At 37.7% G+C, this 23758-nt stretch overlaps 3 protein-coding genes across 4 annotated transcripts; 2 read left to right on the top strand and 1 right to left on the bottom strand.

Moving 5' to 3' along the window:
* Positions 1–997: 997 nt before the first annotated feature.
* LOC110047478 (U1 small nuclear ribonucleoprotein A-like) lies at positions 998–6728 on the top strand. Its single transcript, XM_020753233.2, has 6 exons — positions 998–1347; positions 2525–2697; positions 4164–4269; positions 4837–4920; positions 5106–5223; positions 5678–6728. The coding sequence occupies exons 1-6, from the start codon at positions 1284–1286 to the stop codon at positions 5835–5837; spliced, it is 705 nt and encodes a 234-aa protein (XP_020608892.2). The 5' UTR covers positions 998–1283; the 3' UTR covers positions 5838–6728.
* Positions 6729–8360: 1632 nt separating this feature from the next.
* LOC110047479 (large ribosomal subunit protein uL11-like) lies at positions 8361–11324 on the bottom strand. Its single transcript, XM_020753234.2, has 5 exons — positions 11167–11324; positions 11009–11082; positions 10384–10564; positions 9418–9614; positions 8361–8410 (listed from the first exon to the last, which is right to left on the bottom strand). Exons 1-5 carry the CDS (start codon positions 11201–11203, stop codon positions 8402–8404), a joined length of 498 nt encoding a protein of 165 aa, XP_020608893.1. The 5' UTR covers positions 11204–11324; the 3' UTR covers positions 8361–8401.
* An 83-nt stretch (positions 11325–11407) lies between these two features.
* LOC110047497 (epsilon-sarcoglycan-like) lies at positions 11408–23699 on the top strand. Of its 2 annotated transcripts, none has more exons than XM_089277504.1 (12): positions 11408–11605; positions 11731–11790; positions 12431–12544; positions 13078–13220; positions 13956–14028; positions 14766–14958; positions 15317–15452; positions 16845–17062; positions 19037–19063; positions 19527–19664; positions 20800–20962; positions 22431–23699. In XM_089277504.1, exons 2-11 carry the CDS (start codon positions 11763–11765, stop codon positions 20945–20947), a joined length of 1218 nt encoding a protein of 405 aa, XP_089133630.1. In that variant the 5' UTR covers positions 11408–11605; positions 11731–11762; the 3' UTR covers positions 20948–20962; positions 22431–23699. The 2 variants fall into 2 exon arrangements, with proteins under 2 accessions (XP_089133630.1, XP_089133629.1); XM_089277503.1 differs by having other exon boundaries at positions 20800–20939.
* The last annotated feature ends 59 nt before the right edge of the window (positions 23700–23758 follow it).

A 23758-nucleotide genomic window follows, 5' to 3' on the forward strand; every position in this document is an offset into this window, starting at 1 on the left:
TCTTGTGTAATGGGACCCAAGAGCTTAATACAACGGTTCAATAGAACAAACAACAGAAACAATGCCCCTAGTCCTAAAACAATAACAGCTGCTAACAATGAAGAGAATTACAAGCTTATGAGAGCTGCTACACTTCTGCCACGTAAATAGGTATAATTTTTATTCAGAAACTTATCACAGAGTTTTTATGAATGACGGAAATACCCGCGTGATCGTTTTCTTCTCGGAAATAACGTCAGCGGGTGCAGTAAGAACGGAACTTATAGGACGAGGAAAACACTTAGCGACCAGGTTACTATCTACTCTACTGTCTCTAGCAGAGACCTGGCTATGCGTAGAAAAACTTGTACGTTTGGTTTCCCTGAAACGCTTGAAAAATCACATACAAAGACAAAAAAATAAATAATTGAAAATAAAATAAAGTGAGACCCAAGTTGGCAGAACAGCTAATTTTGTTGTTCATCAATACATATCACTAACCCGCAGAACAGGCGTCATTTTTTTCTTCTTTTTTTGTATTTTAGGCGAACTGGCTGTTTTGGACGATTGCTGTCTGACAATACTTGAGTCTCCACAGCCGCTTATTTTTTACTGCGAGTTATCTTTGTTCGAGAGCACCAGCGATGCGAGCGCATCACTGAGCGAGCGCGGGACGCGGGACGGGGCGCCAGTTGCCTTTCCTCAGGACCACTCCCCTGCGTTCGGGTTTTTTCAAATCCTCTGCGGTTAATAATTTTGCTTGCGATATCGACGATCCTAACTCGAGACAAAATAGAGGGTCTACGTCAGTGGTTAATGCAGTCGAAACCTATCAAAATAACGTCATATTTCCAGGTTTGTAAGGCCTGGACAGACACATTAAGGCGATTCTCAAAATTCTTTCTTCACAAAGCAAAAAGAGAAAATATAATAGGGAAAACGCCATCACTAGCGATCGGCACATTGAGAGGAAGATCTGTTGGCCTTACATGAACTATCTTCGCGGGTTCATGGAGAGGAAAATCTGTTGGCCTTACATGAGGTATCTTTTGGACATGCCCCTTGGCGTCTCTCGGCCGTTTGTCAAAGTTGAATCTGCGTGAGTTTCTATTGAGTTAGACCATCTGGTTTGTAAACTACCTTCATTTTCTGCTCTTGGAGCCATATTTTTGTTTTAAAACGCTAGTTTTTATTTCCACTCGCGAAAACAACCTCCTCGAGATCTTTCTGTTGATTCATTTGATTGGTGAAGGTGCGCGGGAATTGCGGGCAGTCGACGGTTTTTGAACAGAGAAGCAATAAGGATGGAAAATCCACCGAACCAAACCATCTACATTAACAACCTCAACGAGAAAGTCAAGAAGGATGGTGAGTGTTATTAAGAGTCGCAATTGATACTAGTCAAGCGATAAACAGCGAGATGTCTTCCGTTCACAACGCAACGAATGCGTTTTGAAACGTTTTGTGGTTAAGTGTTGTGGAATGGAAATACACGTGCGCGTCAAGCGTTGCATTGCTGTTTTGATATAGAGCTGTAGATCGCAGCCTCGCGTTAGTTAAAGGTGGAGCTACGAGTCTTTTACTGATAGGTACAAACTCGGAGCTCGTCTTGAATCCTTTACCATGTTTAAATGAGCTCTCACTGCTGTGAAATACAGAGTTTCGTAGGAAATTCACCCATCCTATATGTAAGCTTACTTCAAAATGCCTTATAACACTTTTACGTGTATTACTGCAGGCTGTAGCATACTATAACGCGGGCCAAGTTAACTATGCTATGCAGAGGCAGCCTTCAAGTACAGTGGCAACTGAATTCTTCAGTTGTCAGTTGACACTGAAACAGGAAAACACACACTGAAGTGTAGCCACATTGATTAGGTGCAGGTCTAGGATAAATGGTGACTGATTTCCGAAACAACGAGTGCCTTTTAGAGGGATCCAGGGCCATGCTCTGGATTTTTTAGGGGGTTTCTGACCAATTTCCGTAAAACGGTGGAAACCGGTTTGGATCCATGCCTGTTGATGATCATCTGCTGGTAATTTCAGACCTTGAACTGCTTCAACAATGTTATTTGCTTCACAGTGTGAACACCTTGCATTAAAACTATGATTTCGTTGGGTGACTCATCATCAGTTATCTGAAGTTTGGCAGGCTGTAATGCTAACTTTCTTGCCCAAAGTACATGTACAATGCACTTGGTATCATTTCATGAAGTTGTCAGTGAAAATAATGTTTTCATATACAAGCACAGAGGAAGCTTAAAAGAAGCTTCCTTTGTTGAGAGAACCCCTGATTTGAAGTTGAATCCATACTTACTGAAAACACTTTCACAACTCAAATTATGAAATGATACCAACTATGTTGTACTTTGAAATTGAAACCTTTAGGAATTGTTCTGCCAAACGTCAGATCAGTTTTTTTGTGTTCATGAGGTGTTCGTGCTTACATGCTTACACACGAATATAAGTGAAGGGTTTCTAAACATTATGTTAGTTACTAATTTACAGTGTACATGTATAACACATTTTCTTTTGATGTTTGCAGAATTGAAGAAGTCACTGTATGCCATATTTTCACAGTTTGGACCCATTTTAGACATTGTTGCACTTAAGACCCTCAAAATGAGAGGTCAGGCGTTTGTAGTGTTTAGAGACTTAACGAGCGCCACAAATGCACTGCGCTCAATGCAAGGATTCCCGTTTTATGACAAGCCAATGGTAAGTTCTTTGCTTATACAGTGTAGAATGAACCGACCCTACAGCTTGAGTGGTATGTATCATACAGTGGTTTGTGACCAAAAAATTGTTTTTGGAGGTATGATTATGCTTGCTGAGAATGCTGACTGGTAGAAAATGATTAATTTCGAGTTGATGCTCTCTGCAAACATCAATGGTTTGAAAAGTCTTTGTATCCCTGTATAATCTTTTTTTACTGACCATGGTTTTTAGTGTGCATGTTATGCATGGATAATTAAGTTCAGGAAAAGTTTCTACAAGAATATTATTTTGGCAGATCCTAAAGATAAATAAATATAATTATTTTTCTTCTAGATGGTTTATTAAGGGCCGAATATTTCATTTCACTACAAGCAGTCAATATTGTTGGCATGGTTTGATTAAAAAATACTTGTCAATATTGCAGCAGATCTACTGTTTGAAGTCTGATAACTTGAAATGAAGATCACAAAAAACAGCTGGATAAACTTCCTGTTAAAAACTTGAGTGCATTAATTTACATCTGTAGGAAAACTTTTTTAATTTGAGAGCTTTGCCAAAGTTTTTTTTAGCAGTTTGATTAAATATTCTGGCTGTCAAATTATTGAGAGTCTTTACTGCGTTGTTAAGTTTATTCTGATGACATTTGTTATTCAGCAATCAGGGGCAATGAATATTTAACCTATGGTCAGCGATGTTGTTAGTATGCTAATGAATCCTCTTTTGTTTGAAAACAGAGAAAAATTATTTTTTTGTTGTGTTGAATGATCTTCATGGATCCTAGTTACTAAGATATTATTTTCCAAAGTATAATTTGGCTTGAGTGAGGATGTATCAGAGGTTGTTTGTGAGTATTTGAAAACATGCTTGTTTGGTAGTATTAAGAAAACAAGTCCTTCTTGTACAGCACTATTTTTAGCTACAAGGTGTCAATTTGCATAGAGGACATTTTTTGCTAAGTTTGAAGGAAGTAAATTGAATTTGTAAGGGTTTCGTCCTGTAACAAGTTAGAAAGCTATTGAGGTTTGTCCTGGAGTAGTGCTGGAAAGATTTTAAAATCAGTGCATTAAATTGCACTTGTTTCAAGGTCCTGGTTTTCTACATAATTCTGTCATGTAAAGAAACATGAAGGCATTCTGAGACCATATTATTGCCATGTAGTGATGCTGTAAATGGTTTGAACCCAGGAGTATCCAGTTGTTCAGCTAGCGTGATTATGCAGGTTAGGGTACAGTAGTTCTCAAAAGAACTCTTGTTGGTGAATGACATTTTGGCAACCTGAGCGGGAGTCATCTTCAGAGTCAAGTGACTTTGAAAATGACTTGACCCTGAAGATTACTTCCCCTCAGTTCACTGAAATGTCTATCACGGACAACAGTTTTGTCAAAAGTGCCCTCACTAGACGTTAAGCTTGTTGTTCTGATGCTGTGAAGTTTTTACATCACTTTTCCTCTCACTGCATGTGTTAGAGAATACAATATGCTAAGAGCAAGTCTGATGCTGTAGCGAAAAAGGAAGGAACATATGTTCAGAGAGAGAAGAAACCCAAAGAGAAGAGAAAAGCTCCAGAACAAGGTAATGCTGCAATGAACACTGATCATCACTTTTGTTCCCTGATGTCTTTGACCTCGCAATAACATAGTTTTGCTTCTGTATAAGATTTCAGAATTTATTTGTAATGGAAAAATTTTCACACAAGTGTATTGGTTTCTATAGTTATGTGGTAAATTCTGTTCAATGTTTTTTTCCTGTTTTTACATGTACAGTGTCACTATCATTATCCATTCATGCTCTGTACACCAGGAATGGAGGGACAGTGTGGTGAATGAATATTATTGGGATTCCATGTCATTCTTTTTCCGAAATTTGTAGGCTTTTATATCATGTAATGAAATTAATGTGCACAATGCTAAATACAAATAAAAACTGCAAATATATTATAGACAGATTGAAAGCATTATTCTAATTCAAAGAGGGACAGCTTAAAATCAAATGGAGTTTGCCTTTTGGTACACACGAGTGTGATGGAGGAACTTTCATTTTAGTATTGTCATTGTAACACGTAAAAAAACAATGTTGTGGAGCTTGATTTACATTGTAGCACTCATTCCTGTGCTAACCTATTTTGTTTGGCCCATGCAGCTAAACCAGCCAAACGACAAGCAGCTGCCCAGCCTGTTCCTGCTACAATTGCTCAGCCTGTCGCTGCGCCAATTGCACCAAATGGTAGTGGAATATTCATGTTTTCAACTTTAACCTGTCCTTCATGCTAAATCAATAATTGTTTTTGGTGAAGAGGTGTCATTTTTATTTTTGAAGTGGAACTTTTTGCTACTTTTTATATTTCCTATTTTAAATGATAAAATGACATTTAGCCTAATTAATGTGTCTGTCATTTTCTGGTTCCACAGTCATCCCAACTCCAGTACAGCCAGCCGTGGTGTTACCTGAGCAGCCCAACAATATCTTGTTCTTGACTAACCTACCAGAGGAGACAACTGAGTTGATGTTGTCTATGTTATTCAACCAGTACCATTCCTGGATTAAGGATTTTCTGCTTAATAAATGCGTGCTAAATTTTCCTGTCTATTTTTTATTTTATTTCATGTTGAATTTTCTCGTCAAGCCAATCTTAATGCTTAACAGTGTTCATATATTTGCTGCGTTTCCGTGTATCTCTAGGGTAGTTTAATTGGGAGGAAAGAAAGCTTTATCATGTTGTAGATGTACAAGTTTCTTCTAGACAATGTTGCATTAGTTTCCAATTTTAGTTACCCATCAAAAACCACGCAGAACAGTGTTGAGAGTTAACATATCATGGCGCTTGCCCCTTTTAATTGAAATGTCTTTGCAAAGAATCCTCTTTGTTGTCATTTCATACTCTTTGTTTTTTGTGTAAAATTCAATTGACAACTTTGTGATTTAAGTGACATTGTTTTGCTGTTTTGTTTCTTTCTTTGTACTTTGCAATTTCTTGCTACAGATTTCCTGGATTCAAAGAGGTTCGTTTGGTTCCAGGCCGATCAGACATTGCTTTTGTGGAGTTTGAAAATGAAGTACAGTCAGGAACAGCTAAAGAAGCTCTGCAGGGATTCCGTATTACTCCATCACGGGCCATGAAAATCTCCTACGCTAAGAAGTGATCTGCTCTGGGCACCATTGTTATCAATAGTTATTTCCGTGCAAGTCGATTAGAGGATGTTACCATCAACATGCATGCACCATCAACAGGAGCCCACCATTGTTAGTCATTTGATCTGTTTGCTTTTTGGTGACAGACTAGTTCCACCGGCAACATTTTAAAATTAACTTTAGTGTCATTCTTTATCAATTTGATACCAGTTTCTTTTTCAATCCAAAATAAGTATAGTAACAGGAGTATATCATGTCACACACAATAACAGGATGTGTGTTTTTGAATTGGTTATTCTGATTAATTTGAAAGAAATTTTATAACCACACAAAAACTGAAGAAAGAATTTTAATTTTGATGGTGAGGTATAAAAGCAGGGACAGTCTTATTTCAAAATGGTGAAGATCCTTGATTTTTATGGACAAGCAATTTCGTTTTATCATTGGTGGCATTGCACAGAGCTGTCGATATAATAATTTAGATAGTACATACTGATTGTAGCATTGCACTTGGCTGCATTTTAAGCATTAGTTTGATCTGACCGCAGCATTGCACATTAAGGCTGCCATATTGTAACATGAACGGTTTCATTTTCTCCACTGTAGTATCTAACTGCAAGTTAAACTTCTCTTTGACTGCAGCATTGCACAAAGCTGCATTATTTTTTTGATGAATATTTGGAACTTAAATTACTTGTAGTTTATTGAGCTGATACACTGTTAGCATTGCACATGAGCTGAAGTGACAAAACATCTTTTGTTCCGGCATTGCACATGGCTGGGGCTTATCAATGATACTACACTCACAAAATTTACCATCTATCCATAGGCCTGGTAGAAGCGATGTTCAATAACAAACCATGTTAAAATATTGTTTGAAATAAAATGGCATGTTTCAACAATGTTCTGTTTTACCCTTATGTGTTTGTAAGTTCACTTCCTGTTAATTAGCACTTGTACGAATAACATATCCAGAGACAAGGTTAGTCATGGTCATGATGTGGGAGTCATTGTTCAGGTTTTGCCCACATGGCCTGTAATGGCTGCAAAGAGCCAACCTGATACTGTAGTCAATAAACACCCAGTGCTACAAAGGGCCACCTTAAGCCTCCTGAAGCACTTCCATGTTTCTTTACAAACAGCAGTACAATGTAAGAAATATTGCATTGTTGTTATGGGGTGTAAAATCACTTGCTTTGAAGTTAGGGTGACCCAACTGTGTAACACACAGTATATACACACAACTCTCTTGCCCTACCTTTCAGGGACATGCAAGGTATATCCAGTGGGAAAAAATATGCTGCCGTGGCCTGGTTAGCTCAGTTGCTAGAGTGCCAGACTGCTGTGAGGTGAGGGCTTGAGCCCCAGACCAGACCAACACAGGAGAATGTGCTGCCTTTGTAATTATATCTGAAAATAGTGAGACATTCAAGTCTTCTTCGATTAGGACTATAAATTGCAGGCCCCGTCTCCCGCATCTTCAGTGTTACAGGGTTAGCAGGGGGCATTAAAGAACCCACACACATCGAAAAGAGTAGGGCACGTAGTTCCTAGTGCTGTGGTCTGGCCTTCTCTCACTGGTGGGTGTTCTTACATAGGGTTAACCTCATTGTACCTTTCCCCCTTGGACAGAATTGTCCATGAAAAATTGCTAATTGCCATTTCCATATCCCCCATAATACACCTTGTTTGTCCCCAAAATTTTGCACAAGCAATTTCTTTAGTTTCTCTTGGGATGACTGTAATACCCAGGAGAAATGGGAAACAAAGGTTATGCAGAATTTTGGGGGGCAAACAAGGTGTACTGTGGGGGATGTGGGAATGGCTGATGACCAGTTTATTGGATGATTTGAATCGGCCCTTCTGGTGTATAGCAATTAGAAACCGAGATTGCAAAGCATTAAAATACTGATGTGGAGTAAATATGAAATAATTGAGTTCATATCTTCCCATGAGGAGTGAAATGATGTTGAGTATATATGAAATAATTCACATTTGAACTGCAGTTGTTGATGAAAGTGAAGAGGGAGACAATGAGTGGCTTCATAGCTCAGTTGGTAGACCATCGCACTGGTATTCGGGGAAATCACGGGTTCAAATCCCGCTGAAGCCCTGATTTTTTCAGGCTTCTTTCCGATTGCTTAAATTGGAAAATTTACTGCAATGATCATTCTTCACTTGCATTAAAATACTATATGGCCCCAAGGCTTCAGGGACTTGAACATAATTACTTTGAGGTTGAGAAAGTCACGGAATTTTATCTTGAGGTTGCCGCAAATTATTTTATTAGATGTTTTCGCATAGACAAGGCAATTTTGTTTTAAACATTATCTGAGCCATTTTATGGCCAGAATTATCATCCTGCATGGTCAGTGAAAATTGTTTTACAGTCAGTGAAAAGTTAGGGATTTGTTTTGCTTCCAGTGGATGGCTACCCTGTGTATGATGGAAAGGGTCAGCACTCCAGCCAAAAGGGAAGGAATGGTCCCTTATTTCTTGTTGTGAAGAGATGCAAAACAAAACAAACTCAAAACTGGTTCTTTAAAATTTTATTGATTTTCTTGAGGAATTGAGTTTATTCATCCTGAAAAGAAGAAAAACAGTATGTTAAAAGAAAGCAGCTTAACAGTAAAAAGACCAGCTATAGGAAGTATTTGTGCATGTACACCAGTTATCCTTGTCTGTCACTTGTCAACTTCCTTTTCTCAATCAAGCTCAAGCTTTTCAATCAAGAGCTTTTCCTTCCAAAACAATCAACATTAATGCTGACATCAGAGAATTCAAGGGTCAATCCCATTCACGAAAAGAGCTGCCATTTGCAAGTATCTCAGTCTCGTATGAACTAATGAGAATTTGGAGGTCCATCAAAACAATATACCCTAGTTACATAAATGTCACCCACCCATTCTTGTCAGCTGTCCACTTGACAAGTTGATAACTTGGCTTAAGTTGAGAAATTAGCTCTTTGTGACTTGCAATTAGAGGGGTAAGATTAATTTAACATATTTAAATAAAAACTGACAAGTCAAACTGTGATTGGTGTAGGAGTGGTAATAAACAAATTTTATTAAGCTGACTGCAGAGGCAGATTGTTGATTTGTAAGACCAATCTAAAGCACCAACCAGGAAAATTATTAAACATTGAACTCACTATCTCATTTCTGATTAATTTGGCCAAAAACATACAGTGAATTTTCGAAATCAGCACCTGTGACATCATCTAGCTGCAGATTATACAATAATCATGTCAAGGACACTCAAGGTCATGGGTAATCATGTCATGTATGACTGAGGAGCATGATTTCTAAGGGTAATCATGTCAAGTTTGCGTGCTTTGTGTTGCTTTCCATCAGTGAAGAAGCAAAAACATGACTTCCATTTTGTTTTTGTTCAATGTATAATAAAACAATTATTAGATTTGGTTTTTGTGACATCCAGAATAATCAAGATCTGGGTAAGGGTTATCAGCCTCAACCTTCGGCTTTGCCTGATAACCCTTGCCTTGACCTTGATTATTCTGGATATCACGGAAACCTCATCCAATAATTGTTTCTAGTTTACAGGTGAAAGAGAAGCAGCAAAAATACATACCTCAATCTCTATTTCATTGTCATTGATTTTGTCAATGATATCATGTGGGGGTTGTCCGTCCACAGTACAGCCCACTGACTGGGCCGTTCCAAGAATCTCCTTCACTGTGCCCACCAGTTTACGAGCCATTGACCTTGGCCTCATGGTTCTCGCAATCTCGATAATCTGGTCCATGGTCAGATTGCCACTGTGTTTGACTGTTCATCAGATAAGATATAATATTGCACTCAAATGTGTCATAATGTATCATCATTATATCATGTTTGGAAAAAGTCTGAAGTTCTCTTTTATAGTCAAAGCCAGCTTCTAAAGCTCTTTGTCGTGTGACAAAGGTTGTTAGACCAAACTGTACACAACAATCACTCTTGGTCACATGACCACCTATTGAAAAGCCATCTGACAACCTGTCATTATCATCATAGTCATGTTGTCAGGGAAGCCTCATGAAAGTGCAAGACCATAGGCTAGAAGTAGTCAGAACCATGCCAATCCACAGTTCTTCCAACAGATTGCCACGTGATTTCTCTCGGCATTATTTGAGAAATTGATAGCAAAACAAGGCTATCCCCTGTAGTTGATGATCTTCTTTAAGTCTCACCACCTGCTCCATTTGATATAGTAAAGGTACTGTTAACACAAGGAGAATTTTCTTGCAACCTGTCTCACAATATGTTGTTGTAACACAAGTTGCAAGAAAATTCAGTGTACAGTGTAATATAAAAATCCCTTGAATTGAACATGCCTCCCAACACTTCTGTTACAGCAACGAGTATTGCACAAAGTAAAATAATGATTACTGCAATGAAAATGGTGCGGGCATGTTAATTTCTGGGGTGTCACACTGCACAATGCCTCATACAATTTTTCTTGCAACAGCACAACTAAATGGTGAGACATGCTGCAAGAGATTCGAAAATTAACCAGGGAGTTTTACAGGGCTGAAGATGTTAGGAATGGGCCACTCACTGTTCTTGACTTTCTTGCGATCTCTAGGAGGTTCCTTCAGGGCTCTGATGATAAGTGACGAGGCACTTGGTACAACTGACACCTTGGCCTGTCTGTTCTGAATTGTCAACTGAACTGTGATTCGCAGTCCCTTCCAGTCTTGTGTTGCCTTGGCGATGTCATCTCCAACTTTTTTGGGAGACTGAAATGTTTATAATGAACATGACTATAAATGAGCCAACGCCTCTGTAAAGTTTTGTACCTTTTGTTTGTTCTTACAATGGATTTTAAGAATGCCCTCTTTAAGTTCATGATGTAACGCTGACGAATATAAACCAACAGCCGAGGGTAATGTTAGATTTACAAATTTTTATAAGCGTAAGTGAAAAAATTATTGGCCTGGTTGTGTATCAAGCTCTAAAAATCTAGCCAAACTAGGTATTATTGAGAAATAGAAATCATAGAAATACGCCCGCATTTATAAGTGCTTGACTGAGATTTTACTCCCAGTCTAAAATTCTGCACGTGTAGTTTCTCATAAATTTTACTGCACTTTTAAACAGACAGTAAATTTAAAAGTTAGCTTTATTATTTTCGCCAATCATTACTGATTACGACAATAAAAAAAATAATAATAATTTCTCACCAAACCAAGAGGACCGATCTTGGGGGCAAGAGCAGATGTCGCGCCAACTTCACCGCCGGTCGCTCGTAGGTAGACTGGAAGAAAAGATAGTAAGAATTTGGAAAGACGACTGACTCAGGTCGAAATTATCCGTTCAATAATCACAGAAATTAGCTTACCAATTTTAATTTCATTTGGATCGAACTTAGGAGGCATGTTTGTTATGGATTGACGTGTGATTGCGGTCTGATGGCTGTGTGGATGAGTTTTATAAACCCGACCAAATTCTCTTTAGGAATGAATGTTGCACAGCCACCACGAAAGAGGGAAGAGAGGGTGCAAGCATCCGGGATATTGCCGACGGCGGGCGCAAAGACGTCTGGGAATTTGTTGATCTGGTCAGCGGATATTCCCATAAGGCGTCGACAGTCTAGTTGCCACAAATTCCAAAACAGCTCGAAATGAGATTGAAATATGCAGGTTATTCATCTGTATGATATTTTTCACCCTTAAAAGCTTGAAGTACGGAACGCTTTGTTTATATTTGGCACTCTAGGTGACTCTCGTGGTCATCGAAACTTTCTGGAGCCGACAGAAGCTCCACAGATAGAAGAGAAGGTAAGTTATGCTCACAGTTATAGCTCACAAATGCAAGAAGTAATTAGGTTGGATTTGCTCTGTTGCGTTTATTAAAAGCTTAAGTTAACTGTTTTAACAGGAAGGGCGTTATTTATTCTTTCTAGATTCTCGAAGACGCTGTTCGGGTTGGAAAACGATGAATCTCAAACAAGCCAGCTGTCTTGGTAGGCTTACAGTACAGTCTAAACTAATTAAAAATCTTTGATGAAAAGAGAATATATTTTTCTTTCGTTGAACTTTATAATTTTGCGGCGACTAACACAAGATTAACTCCCTTCTTATCTTTTCTCTATTTTTAAGTTTTCGAATTATTATCAATGGACAGGCCTGTTGTTGTAAGAATATTTGAGCTCTCAACCCCGTTCTTTGTAATTGTGTCTTTGTTCACAATAGAGCTGGCGTTTTGTTGTACATCTTTTTTTACTACAGAACTGCAATTTGCCGGACGGACGAGCTGCAGTTGTATATTGCTGCCTTGTGTTGGAAAGAGCACTATCTTATCTCCTTTTGATTTAATTAAATTTAAATTAACGCAGACTTCCAATTCCCTCCTTTGTCTAAAATCTCCTGAAGATTTCTAAAATGACAGGAAATCTAAGCCAGAGTATCAGTATTGAGCATAATTTATTTTTTTATAGTTGTGACTGCATCAAGAAGTAGATAGGAATCAAAGTGAAACTTAACTAAAGCCATTAACGAACCAACATGGCTTTATGTTACATGTACAAAAGTTTTAATCCTTCAGACACTAACAGTGATCTTTATTCCCCATTAATGATATTGTGTTAATATCTTATTTTACAGGTTTCCTTTTCATGTGCTTGCATCTGTGTAGAGCAGTCAATATCACAACAGATGCCACACTTGGAACATTTTTTCAGAAAGAAATCCTTGCCTCTGATTTCATCTCAGATCCTTGTAAGTTTAATGCAGTGTAACTTCATTCTAAAGAAAGTATTTTAATTTTACTGTTAGTAGCATATGCTGTTAACCAAAGCAATATACCAGACAACTGAGTTTATTGTCTTTTGAAAGAAAAAAATACATTGCAAGACTTTTTAGAAGAAAAAACCTCTGAATAAATGCAGCGACACTCCCTCAGTACAGAGTTTTTTGTTACGATGAATATTCTTAGCCTGAATATGGGATTTTACCATTTCTGTGAAGTATAGCCAAACAGATATCATGTGAACTCCACCCTTACTTTCCTGATATTTTCATAAATTTGATTAAACTGCGACCAGATGAAGCCCATGACAAGGTTGTCTTAAAAAAATGCTAGAAATTAAAGTATTACACCTCAATCAACCACTTTGAAACTTGATTGAAGGGTGGCTCTATGAGCCTTAAGACAAGGAACACACAATGTTTCCCTGGCAGTTGGTTTTCAGGAATGGAAGATGTTCTTATTTTGTCAAATTTTACTACATTCTTACATTTTTGTCTTTCAGCTGATCCAGTTAGATTTATAGCTTCAAAATCAGGTTCCCCAGACCTTCCCCCCTGGTTACGTTTTGAACAAAAAGATCCAACGGATAGAGCCTTTATTTATGGCACTCCTGGGCGTGAAGTATCCAGTCAGATTGTGTTGGAGGTAAGAAAAGAGTTGTAGTTAGTTATTCTCATGAGTAATGTCAAGAACATTAAGTTTTTAGAAAATGTTTATAAAATTTGCACACTGTAAATTGTATTATTTTATTATAATTTTTGAAATTACAGCTGCTGTAAGTGGACCATTAGGTAATTAATACAAATTTTCAATGTCAATTGAAAGTTTAAGAGGTGACTCAAACAAAATGTTAAATAGGGGGCTTACAACTATAACAATATTAATAGCCACTGATATATTATTGAACAGCTTATTATATAACTGAGAAAATTACTTCATTATGATTGGCTGAGTGCAGGTCAATTTATCGTTAATTCTTAATTTGCACTGCGAATTAACACGCACGTGTTCGTAATATACTAGATGAGTAATCGTATGAAAGCTCGAGCAATCAAGGATTTGCACTACCGGTACTTGTGATATTTGGAAGTTCTTTCAAATTGCACTCGCCTAAAGGCTCTTGCAATTTTGAGAGAATTTTCAAAGATCAATCATAGTGGAAATTCTTAATATGATTACCTATACAAATTGATACTTACTAAATAAATGAATTTTATATATCAAGAAGAATTTGATCTTATTTTAAGAAGTAAAAACATTCTCTGGTTAAAATTTTTTACCAGTTTTAAAAAGTGTGACTATTACATTCACACATCATGCGCAACAAAATTATGGCGATATTATTATTTTGTGAAATTAAATTAAACTTTTGTCTCTTAGATCACAGGATGGAATAAAAAGGACTACACAACAAAAAGACAGGAGATGATCATCAACATTGACAAGTCCAAAGGTTTGTTGTAACATGTACAGTTGTGCACAGAAATTGAAATTCATCTTTTGGAAATAGTGTCATCCTGTATAAACTATACATGACGCAGTCTCACTATTAAATTTGTTTGCGAAAGATTACTGAACAGCACAGGTCAATGCAAGAGAGGTGATTGCCAGTTTACCCTGGCTCTTATATGGTACATGTAGTTTTACTAGTTTTAATAAGCTTGAACTACATTATAAATATTATTGTTAATGCTGTATTTTTGTGTGGACACAATTTTGTAAAAAGTATGAATAAATTAAAATTTTGTATGTGGCGAAAAATTATAAATTGAAACTTAATTTAAGGAACTTAAGAAAAGTTAAATTGCAAACTTTCCAAATACTGATATACTGTACATTTAACAAAAGAGTAATGAGTCTGATCATTTTAAGTACCGGTATTAATAATTATTATGAAATGCAGATGATCAAATGATTGTGATCTGAATTTAAGGTTAATAGCAAGATGTTGTACTAATTGGTTTTAGATTTTGCATCCTACATGTTTACAATAACTCTTTTATTACAGGTCTCTGATTTTATATTATTAAATGTTAAGTGTTTTTACCTTATTAAATACTAAGTGTTTTCACAGTCACAAAAATTGTGGCATAAAGATAAGTAAAATGTAACATACATGTATAATTGCAGCTTTGTAGATAATGTTAATTAACAACTTTATCAGATGAATATTATTGATGTGCATTACAGACATTCCACAATACCAGGCAGAGTTTCTTGTACAGAATAGCAGCATCACCGAGTTCCTGGAGAGAGATGAAAGTGTGAATTTTGTTGGGAGGGTGGAAAAAATTTGGCAGCCCACAGGTGGAGTCAAGGTTACTTCAGTGGAGTCAAAACTAGACAGGGATGGGAGGGTACCAATCCCACCACTAAAGGAGGGGTGAGTCACATTTTGTTTGGGGATGTAAATAAACTATTTCAGATTTGTCCTTACCTCTGTTTCACAATAAGTCTTTGTGCAGATCCTTTCATATGAAAATAAATTTTTCTTGCCTGTTCATTGTGTTGCAAATCAAACTCATTTCTACATGAAAGAGTTATGCACCTGGACTCGTGTTCAAACAGACTGGAGGTAAAAAGCAACTAGGAAATGGCTAATTAAGTTGGTGATATTTTAATTTAATATTTAGCTCGCAATTTACTTTCACCTTGCTGCCTTTCAAATGCTTAGAGACCAGAATTATTATATAATTAAATATCGCTATTAATAACAAATTGTCAAATGTCTTTTTTGGTAGTGTTTATATAGCTGTTGGCGGAGAATCTTACTACACAGTCCTTGCATCAGAATACAGGGGATGTGCTGGTTTACGGGATTCATCAAACCAACAATTGGAACCACCCTATGATATTAACTGGTGTGAATTTACCTTGGTAATGTTTGCAGTGTTGTTTCAGAAAATAGCCATATCTTTCCTTTAAGGTTTTTTTTAATTTTATCCTCCCTCCATGGGATTTCATTAAGTTTTGAAGTAGTAAGGCCTCCACAGGAGAGTAAGTGGAAGAAAAGACCATTTCAAGTGAATTTCTCCATGTATGATTTCTAATTAAAGTTACTGTGTCCTTGTACTGTTTTCTGGGTCCTGCCTTCTAATGAGAGCTGTACTCCCCCATCCCTCCAGAAACTGTTTTAGTTTTATTAATAAGCAGTGCTCGACCTTAACTTTTTAACTTACTAGTCCTTAAGCTAGTGAGGTTTGAAATTTATTAGCCAATAGTCATCACCTGTAGCCAAGCCTGGGTTGAACTTGGCAGAGGAGCTTCTGTAGGCCTTTCCTTTGTACGAATTGCCTCTTGAGCTTGGATATGTCCTGTGGACCTTGCATGACTCTTCAAGAATTCGATTTTAAAATTGGAGCATCCACTGACGAAACTAGAAGAATCATTTGACTTTTTTGGACATTCCTGGCAAGTGTGACAGAACATTTTCCCATCTGCGTAATAGACCTAGGGGAATGTTGCTGTCTACTCGGGATGAAAGCTACTTTAGTGAGGTACGAGCTTGAGTTGCTTGTCCATTCGCACTTGAAGGATCTTTCAGTTGTGAGTTGCTTGCTTCATCTTCCTTGACTTGCTTGTCATCACGCTGTTTCTTCTTAGGAGTATCGCATTTCATGAAAAAAGAGTCTATCCTCTTCATCATTGCTGATCAAGGCCCCTGATCAAAATCAAAGATGGCGGTCATCACATGGCAGCATGTCCGTGAATTACCGGGTCCCATTAGTGTTCAGTCCTCCTGCCAGTCCTACTCACCACAAATGGAGTTATCGATCGCAAAACACAAGATAACTGATAAGTTTCTTAATTTATTTTTCTCCATCGCGATCAACTAAAACTGATTTTTTTCCCTTTATTTGTCTTTCTCAAACCTGTTCTACATGTACCTTGACTAGCCCGGTGGCTAGTCGTTATGAAATTTTAGTAGCCCAAACCCATTTTCTACTAGCTGTGGGCTAGTGGACCACCGCTAAGGTTGAGCACTGATAAGCTTCTTTGTTCCTTTCCAAATCTTTAAGCTTTTTCACATTCTCGAAAGAATTTCCAATGTTTCTCCATGGAGTGTATTGATATTTTCTTTAATTGCACACTTCATGTCATTTCAATGATTAATTTCATTTCAACTCTTGACTAATAACCAATGAAAGGGATGCAGACATAAATTAATAGTAGTTTATAATTATTGTTTATAAACTTGTGAAAACTAATTCCTCTTATATTTTCACAGGAATGTTCACAGATTTTTATTTTCTTTATTTTTGTTGATAGATGGATAAGAGTAAAAAACCCATTGTTGTCAGCAATGCAACTAAACAAGGGCTCACTGGAGAGGGATTTGATGAATCAACATACATCGCACCAGTGTATGATTCTTCTGTCAGGGACTTTGGAAATGACTTCCTCCTTATACTGATCCTGCCACTTATCGTCGTTATTATCATTGCAATCATTCTGGCCATCATCATGTTTTGTTTTCGTGAAGGAAGGTAGGTCTTGCTTGCAAACATGTCAGCCAAAATACCATCATTCACATCTCAGTGTGAATATATCTTGTAAGGGAAAAATTTCACCAAATTTCAGTATCATGCTGGGTTATTTGTGAAGTAGAAATATCTATGTTCAGCGTCAGCGTGTGAGGAAAAGTTTTTTTCAAACTGACCTAATAGGGTCTGATTTGAGGTGGTTCAATACCATCTTAAGGCGTGTTGACAGCGTCAGGGGACCTAATTCTCTCTGGCACATCGATGGACTACACTGCCTTATCAGTTGGAGGTTTGTAATACACGGTGGTTTTGACAGGGCTTTAGACTTGGAGTTGTGCAACAAACAATTCTGCTGCGACTGGGCTCGCTCTCTTCTTAGCTGCTGTGCAAAGTTATGGATTGCCCTCTAGGGTGTGTTTAGACGAAGGGGATGAAAATTTAGAGGTAGGAAGAGCTATGCTATGGCGCAGGGGATTTAATAGGAGAAGCAAAATTGCTGGGTTGTCTGTACACAACCAGTGAATTGAGCGTCTCTGGAGAGAAGTCTTTATTGAAGTCAGTCAGTTCTACTACACTCTGTTTACCAGGTGGAAGATAATGGCATCCTGGAATCGACCAGCATAATTGATCTGTTCTGTTTGTATTACGTATTTCTTTCCAGAATTAACAACCAGTTAAACCTCCTTGTTGAGGCATGGAATAACCATGCTGTACGCACAGCCAATATGGGTGAACGCAGTGATTTTACAAGATATATGTAATACTGGAAATACTAGCTGTCAAGGACACATTTGATGATAACACCCAACCAGATGAATTATCTGGTGAAGACCCAATAGGACTTACACTAAATTCACATTCTGTTTCCTAAAACTCCCCTTGAGGTATTGATGTATCATAGGCTGGATGACCCACTCTTCCATTAGAAGCTGATACAGTTGGCAAAGCCCTAATGGGAGTACACTGAGGTGCATGAAACTGCTCTTAATGCAAACATTTCCCATCTAAGTAGTAAATATTGCATTTGTCTCACCAGCGATTCTAGCGGCCGTATCCTCTCAGTATTCGCCTTGGTACCTCTGTCGAATGAGTCAACTAAAAGATTAGCCTGCTTAGCTTGGCGGTTTAGATATTTTTTAAGCAATTTGAGCGCGAGCACAAAAAGCGACAAAGCCGCGAAAACGAGCAGGAACCCCCCAGGCTCCTTGTGGCTACGCCGCATTTGGCGCTCGTTATCGCGGCTTCACGGCTTTCTTAGCACGTTCAAATTGCCTAAAAACCGCCAAGCTATGCAGGCCACTAAACGATGTACAGAGCAATCCACAACTTCACGACGATTAGCGTTAGGATAAAATCTTGAACAGTCATTCAAAACACGCATAACAGTTTCTAGAAGTTCATTCACTGGAGAGCTGCCGTAACAAAAATTTAATAGCAGATAGTCCGACAAGGCATTTTACCACTGCTGCCATATTGATGATTCCTAGTTAAAGTAATTTTCATTGCCATCATACACGAACAGCCATTCTCTTAAAAGGCACATTTCGTGCTGGCATATAAAACGTCATTTACGAGACCCGCATATACACGCATTTTAGCATGCGTATATATGGGTCCTTGTAGGACGCGTATATTTGGGCATTTATTTCACATATCCCCATGCTTGAATTTATGCAAATATGTGGCCCTTTAAAAATGCGTATAAATGCAATCTAAATGGTCGTATATATGAGCTTAAAGCCCATACGTAACATATGTAAACAAGTATACGCGGCAGAAAAACCCGCGTATACTCTGTTGTAATTTTGAAACGAATGGCCAACCATAGACTTGGAATTTGTGGCGTGAACATTTGCACAACATTTAGATTTGAAAATTTAAATTGGAAGCTAGTGGTTCACAATTTAATTCAATTATGTCTTTGTGTGGTGTGTTTACATGATAATTTTACTAAATAACTTTAATTTGCATTTTTAGGCCAAAGAGGGATGCAGAGACTGCAAGGTTAGTCAGAAGTAGAAGTACAGTTCAACCCCTATTAAATGGCCACCCTCAGGGAAATGGATAGTGGCCGTCTAAAAGGGGTTGACCATTTAATAGAGGTAACAACAATAGAAAAGCCCCCATCAGGACTTTGATTACTGGTCGCCTGTTAGGGTTGGCCGTTTAATAGGTGGCCACTTAATAGGGGTTCAACTGTATTTCATTGTATAGGTGTAGCGGTGCGTCAATCATCAATAATAGTAAATTTATTGAGAATTGATCTAAAGCTTTAATTTATGTGACGTGTGAGTCTGTGTGCGATAGTCACTGTCAGAGTGCACATAGTTAACCTGAACTTTTGTCACCTCTTGTTTTCATGTTATCCCAACTTTGCTTTATGTGCCCTGATAGTTATTACGCACTTGGACCAAAAAATATACAATCCAAGGTTTAAATTAAATGAAAGTCCCTGTATCACTTGCAGGCAGCAGCTGTCACACCATGACTCCATATTACGGGCAACTTTCCGACTTCGTCAGCTGTCACATCAGAATGGAGATACTACTCATGATGGCCCAGCCCATCGTCCTGAGCCTAAAGAAACTTCCACACCCTATAAGCAGTAAGTACCAGTTTGTGAAGCCAGATGACATAGTAGCTTTTATTATATGGAGAGTGTTTTACTGGGAACTAAACCACTCGTAGATTCCATACACCACTTCATCCGGGACCCGAGTGGCGTATTTTCCGTATGTCACCTTTGTGAGTGTCGTGTCGTTCAATGACAGCACGATTCCCGCCTTTTGCTTTTGTTGAATTGGTTTCTCCATATAATAAAAAGAACATTACATGCTGGCTCGAAGATATGAATTTTATGTTCTCATGGCAAGAACAATATCTCACTCGTTCGCTTTGCTCACTCGTGAGATATTGTTCTTGCCACTTGAACATAAAATTCATATCTTCTCGCCACCGTGTAATATCCTCTATTTATTACAGACACAAGTGTTCTACTGGAAAATATACCACCCGTAAAATTCATATGAAACCACATCTGGGACTCAGGTGGCACATTTTCCATATCCTCACTACTAATAGGTATCATGTTTGATGCTTAAACCATACTTAAATTTGGTGGTGTATGATTGAAATATCTTTGGATCTTCCTCGAAAGTCTTCAGCAATCTTTGGTTACCTTCAGAAATTTTCAGTAATCTTTGGAAATTTTCAACAAATGTTTGGAAATGTTCATGTGGCATGTGGAAATCTTCGGAAGGTGGTCAGAAGTCTTCGTAAAATCATCGAAAACGTCGTTGTCGGTATGTTTCTACAATAAACAAAATAATACAAGTCAAGGTTGCTTGAAGGTATGGAATATCTCTTCTTGTGTTGAACTTTATATCTCACTTGTTCGCTGCAAGAAAGTTGAACACTCGAAACTTGTAAACTTGAACAATTGGCCAATTTTTACAAACTGGGTCTTAGCCACACAGAAATTCTTACTGAGGCATTAACAAAATGTTTTTTTCATATCTGCTAATCTTTTTAACACATAGCCTCGTAGAGGATCCTGAAATACTGTAATGAAGAAATACAGAAAAAAACTGTAACTTCTTGTACCAAGGCAGGTGCCCTGGTTTGCCTGTTACTACTGGCTGTGTGGCCCTGACAAGGTGTGCTTCCCTGCAACTGGAACTAAACACATATTTTTCTTTTAACTCCTTCTTCTGATAAATACATTATTCTTCACTCATTAGGAATCCTTCCCCAAGTCAGCAGGAATATGAACCCGAACCCCCCCTGGGAGCACCCCCTCCATACCGACTGCCTCCTCAACCTGGTGTGAATGTGTCATCACCTCACGGAAACAACCAGTATTACCCAGGCTCTGCTCAAGGTGACTGAAGACTTGGTGCCTTTGTGAGTAAGATTTTTTGATTTGATAACTGCAAGAAGAGCAGAGTGGAAAACAGGTTTGACAAGTTCTCTGGAGGCATGATCTGCTCACACCTGAGCAGAAAGTGTTTTGTGTTTTTGAAATAAATGAACAACAACTCATTTGACATTCGCATTGAACAGTACCTCCCTACTGGCATCTTTATTATAATTGATAAGCTGTTTAATTCATTCTCAAAATATAACCCTTTCTAACATTTCATTCATTTCTGAACACTAACACACCACCATTTGAACTGTAAATTATGTTCAGAGGTTATTAGTCGAATAAATTAATTATTGCTGTTAATTGCTGGTGAAGTACAAGGCAGACATGCTAATTACGTCCCATTGAGATTTCTGATGTCTGGATGTTTATGTTGTGCTGACAGTATTGAGGGCAGCATTGTTCCACATGGCGTATGGTTCATTTTGCCTAGTGGAACATGGAAAATAGCATGTCTTGTTGGAGCTACACGCTTGACTTGGACTGGTAAACAGAGCAGCCAAAGATAGAAATAAATCTCCCATTTAGCCCTGTCACTCTCCAAGCACTCTGCGATTAACAAGTCTGCGAACAATATTATTTTACCAGCTAAGAGAGTTTGAGCATGACGTTTGCAACAGGAAATGGCAAAAAATAGAACTTTTGCTATCTTGTCAGCTGTTTGTACAGTAGTTTCAAAATATTTGCACGGTATTTGCAGTGAATAGTAGAAGAGGTTTTTCTATTTGTGTGTTATTTAATTAAATATTAAAAGAAAAGAACACAAAATCAGAGGTAATTTGCCTTTTTTCCATTTGCTGTAGACATCATGCTTAAAAAGAAACTCTCTATTCTTGGAAGAAAAACTCAAGATAAATTTAAAGTTGACTTATTATTTGGAATGCATGAATTATCCTGCACATCGAAAAACGAAATTACTACAAAATAATTCAGCTATGTCATGCTATGAAAACTGGAGTCAAGTGTCAATGTTTGCAACTCTAAAATTACTGTAAGTTGAACTTACATTAACAGAAAATTACTTTTTTGAAGGAATTTACATGTACAGACTAATAGTTAACTTGCCACATTTAATTACTTGGCATTTTTATGTTCTACCTGTTTTCCACTCCTGCCATTTACATGTCAGTAACACGGCTCACACACATTTTTAATGATTTAACACTTCAAGGAATATATTCATTTGCCGAGGACTGAACTGAAGACTTAATGTTACTGTACCATATTTTCATCATAATTCATCCACATTACTCTTTCACCAGACGCTTAGGATAATTATTATTAATTTTATAAAACTGATTTTTTTTTCTCACTATCTTCTCACAACCTCGTGTCTCTATGTCTGGCAAATCCCCATGTAAGAAACAAGAAGGATTTCAAAACAAATAGTTTTAAGTAGCTATTTGACACAGACTGTTAATCTGGATTTATAATCTTGTCTTCCAGGGACACCAAGGCATGACCGACCACCTCCATTCATGAGCAGTGGCAGTGTGCACTGATTTTGTCAAGAATGGGATTATTTTTTTAAAGTTTAATATTCGATGTACACACAAGAGTATTGGTTCTGTAGCTAGAAGGTAGTAATTTTAACTTGGCACCTCAGAAGCTCAGAAGCCTTTCTCCAACACAGTCCAGGGGTAGATTTATTCTGTTACTAGCAGCATGGAAAGAAAGTCCTTCCTGGTAGCCAGGGTTAGTGGATTTTGGAGGGGGGCTAGTGGATTCTAAGTGCAGTTTTTTGGGCAAGTTTGTTGCCATAATTTTTTACAGTCATTGCTGGATGAAGTGGCTTTTTGGAGAAGTACATTACTGGTAGTTGCTCACTCTTTCAAGTGGTATACCATGGAATAACCCACAAGTCACTTGTATTGGTATGCACATGACCTTAGGCAAGTGTATATACCAAGCAAACACAAATGGGATATGTATGGCTTATTGACCAGGCTCGTTCAGTCAAGATGGCTGGATGTTGGCCAAGTTCTTTTTTTGCGTGTTTATAAACTCAAGATGGAGTCGAGGTCCATAAACTCGCAAAAAAAGAATGAGGTCAATATGCAGCCATCTTGTCTGAACAAGCTTGGTCAATAAAGGATTTATTATATGGCTTTTGCAGAAATTTTTCTTGCGGGACATGGTGGGTAGTCCTAAGTGGGCAAGATAGCTCCATCTTGCCCGCTCGGGTAGCCAATCACAGTGCAGGATTTGATTCATCTTGCCTGCTCATGGAGCTAGCCATATAATAATCCATGGTAGACCACTCAAAAGTATTGCATATCTATTTTATACCATGCCACAAAGAATACAGTGGCACAATAAGTGCAAGGAATGATGGGAAGGGTGTAATACCATCAAGCATTCAACGGCTTTCCTGTTTTCTGATTGGCTGTATTGTCTATGACATAGCATAATTTATTAATTTGAATTGAAGGCTTGAATACTTCTTTGCTATAGTCAAGCAGATTCACTGTAAGCGATATCACATCTTTATACCAGTTGTTACTTGCGATACATAAATTATGTTGTTAATCATTGACAACAGTAATGTGAGTTAAGAGCTGTGACTAATATTACATCTTAAGTTTATGCAAATGTTTCAATTTTACAGCAAAGCAAATCTGTGGAAAGTTAATTCCATTAATGTCTTTAGTAAAGTATATAACAATTGTTATATACCAGCCACAAGACGCAATAAAAAAGGCTATTTTCTACCTGTACGAGTCTCTAATCATCTTCTTCAAGATAAATTATATCTTCCAGCTTCCCAAACCTTT

This window comes from Orbicella faveolata, unplaced genomic scaffold (genome assembly GCF_042242905.1).
Source record: "Orbicella faveolata isolate gen_17 unplaced genomic scaffold, um_ofav_v1 contig_46, whole genome shotgun sequence".
In the NCBI taxonomy this organism is placed as follows: Eukaryota; Metazoa; Cnidaria; class Anthozoa; order Scleractinia; family Merulinidae; genus Orbicella; species Orbicella faveolata.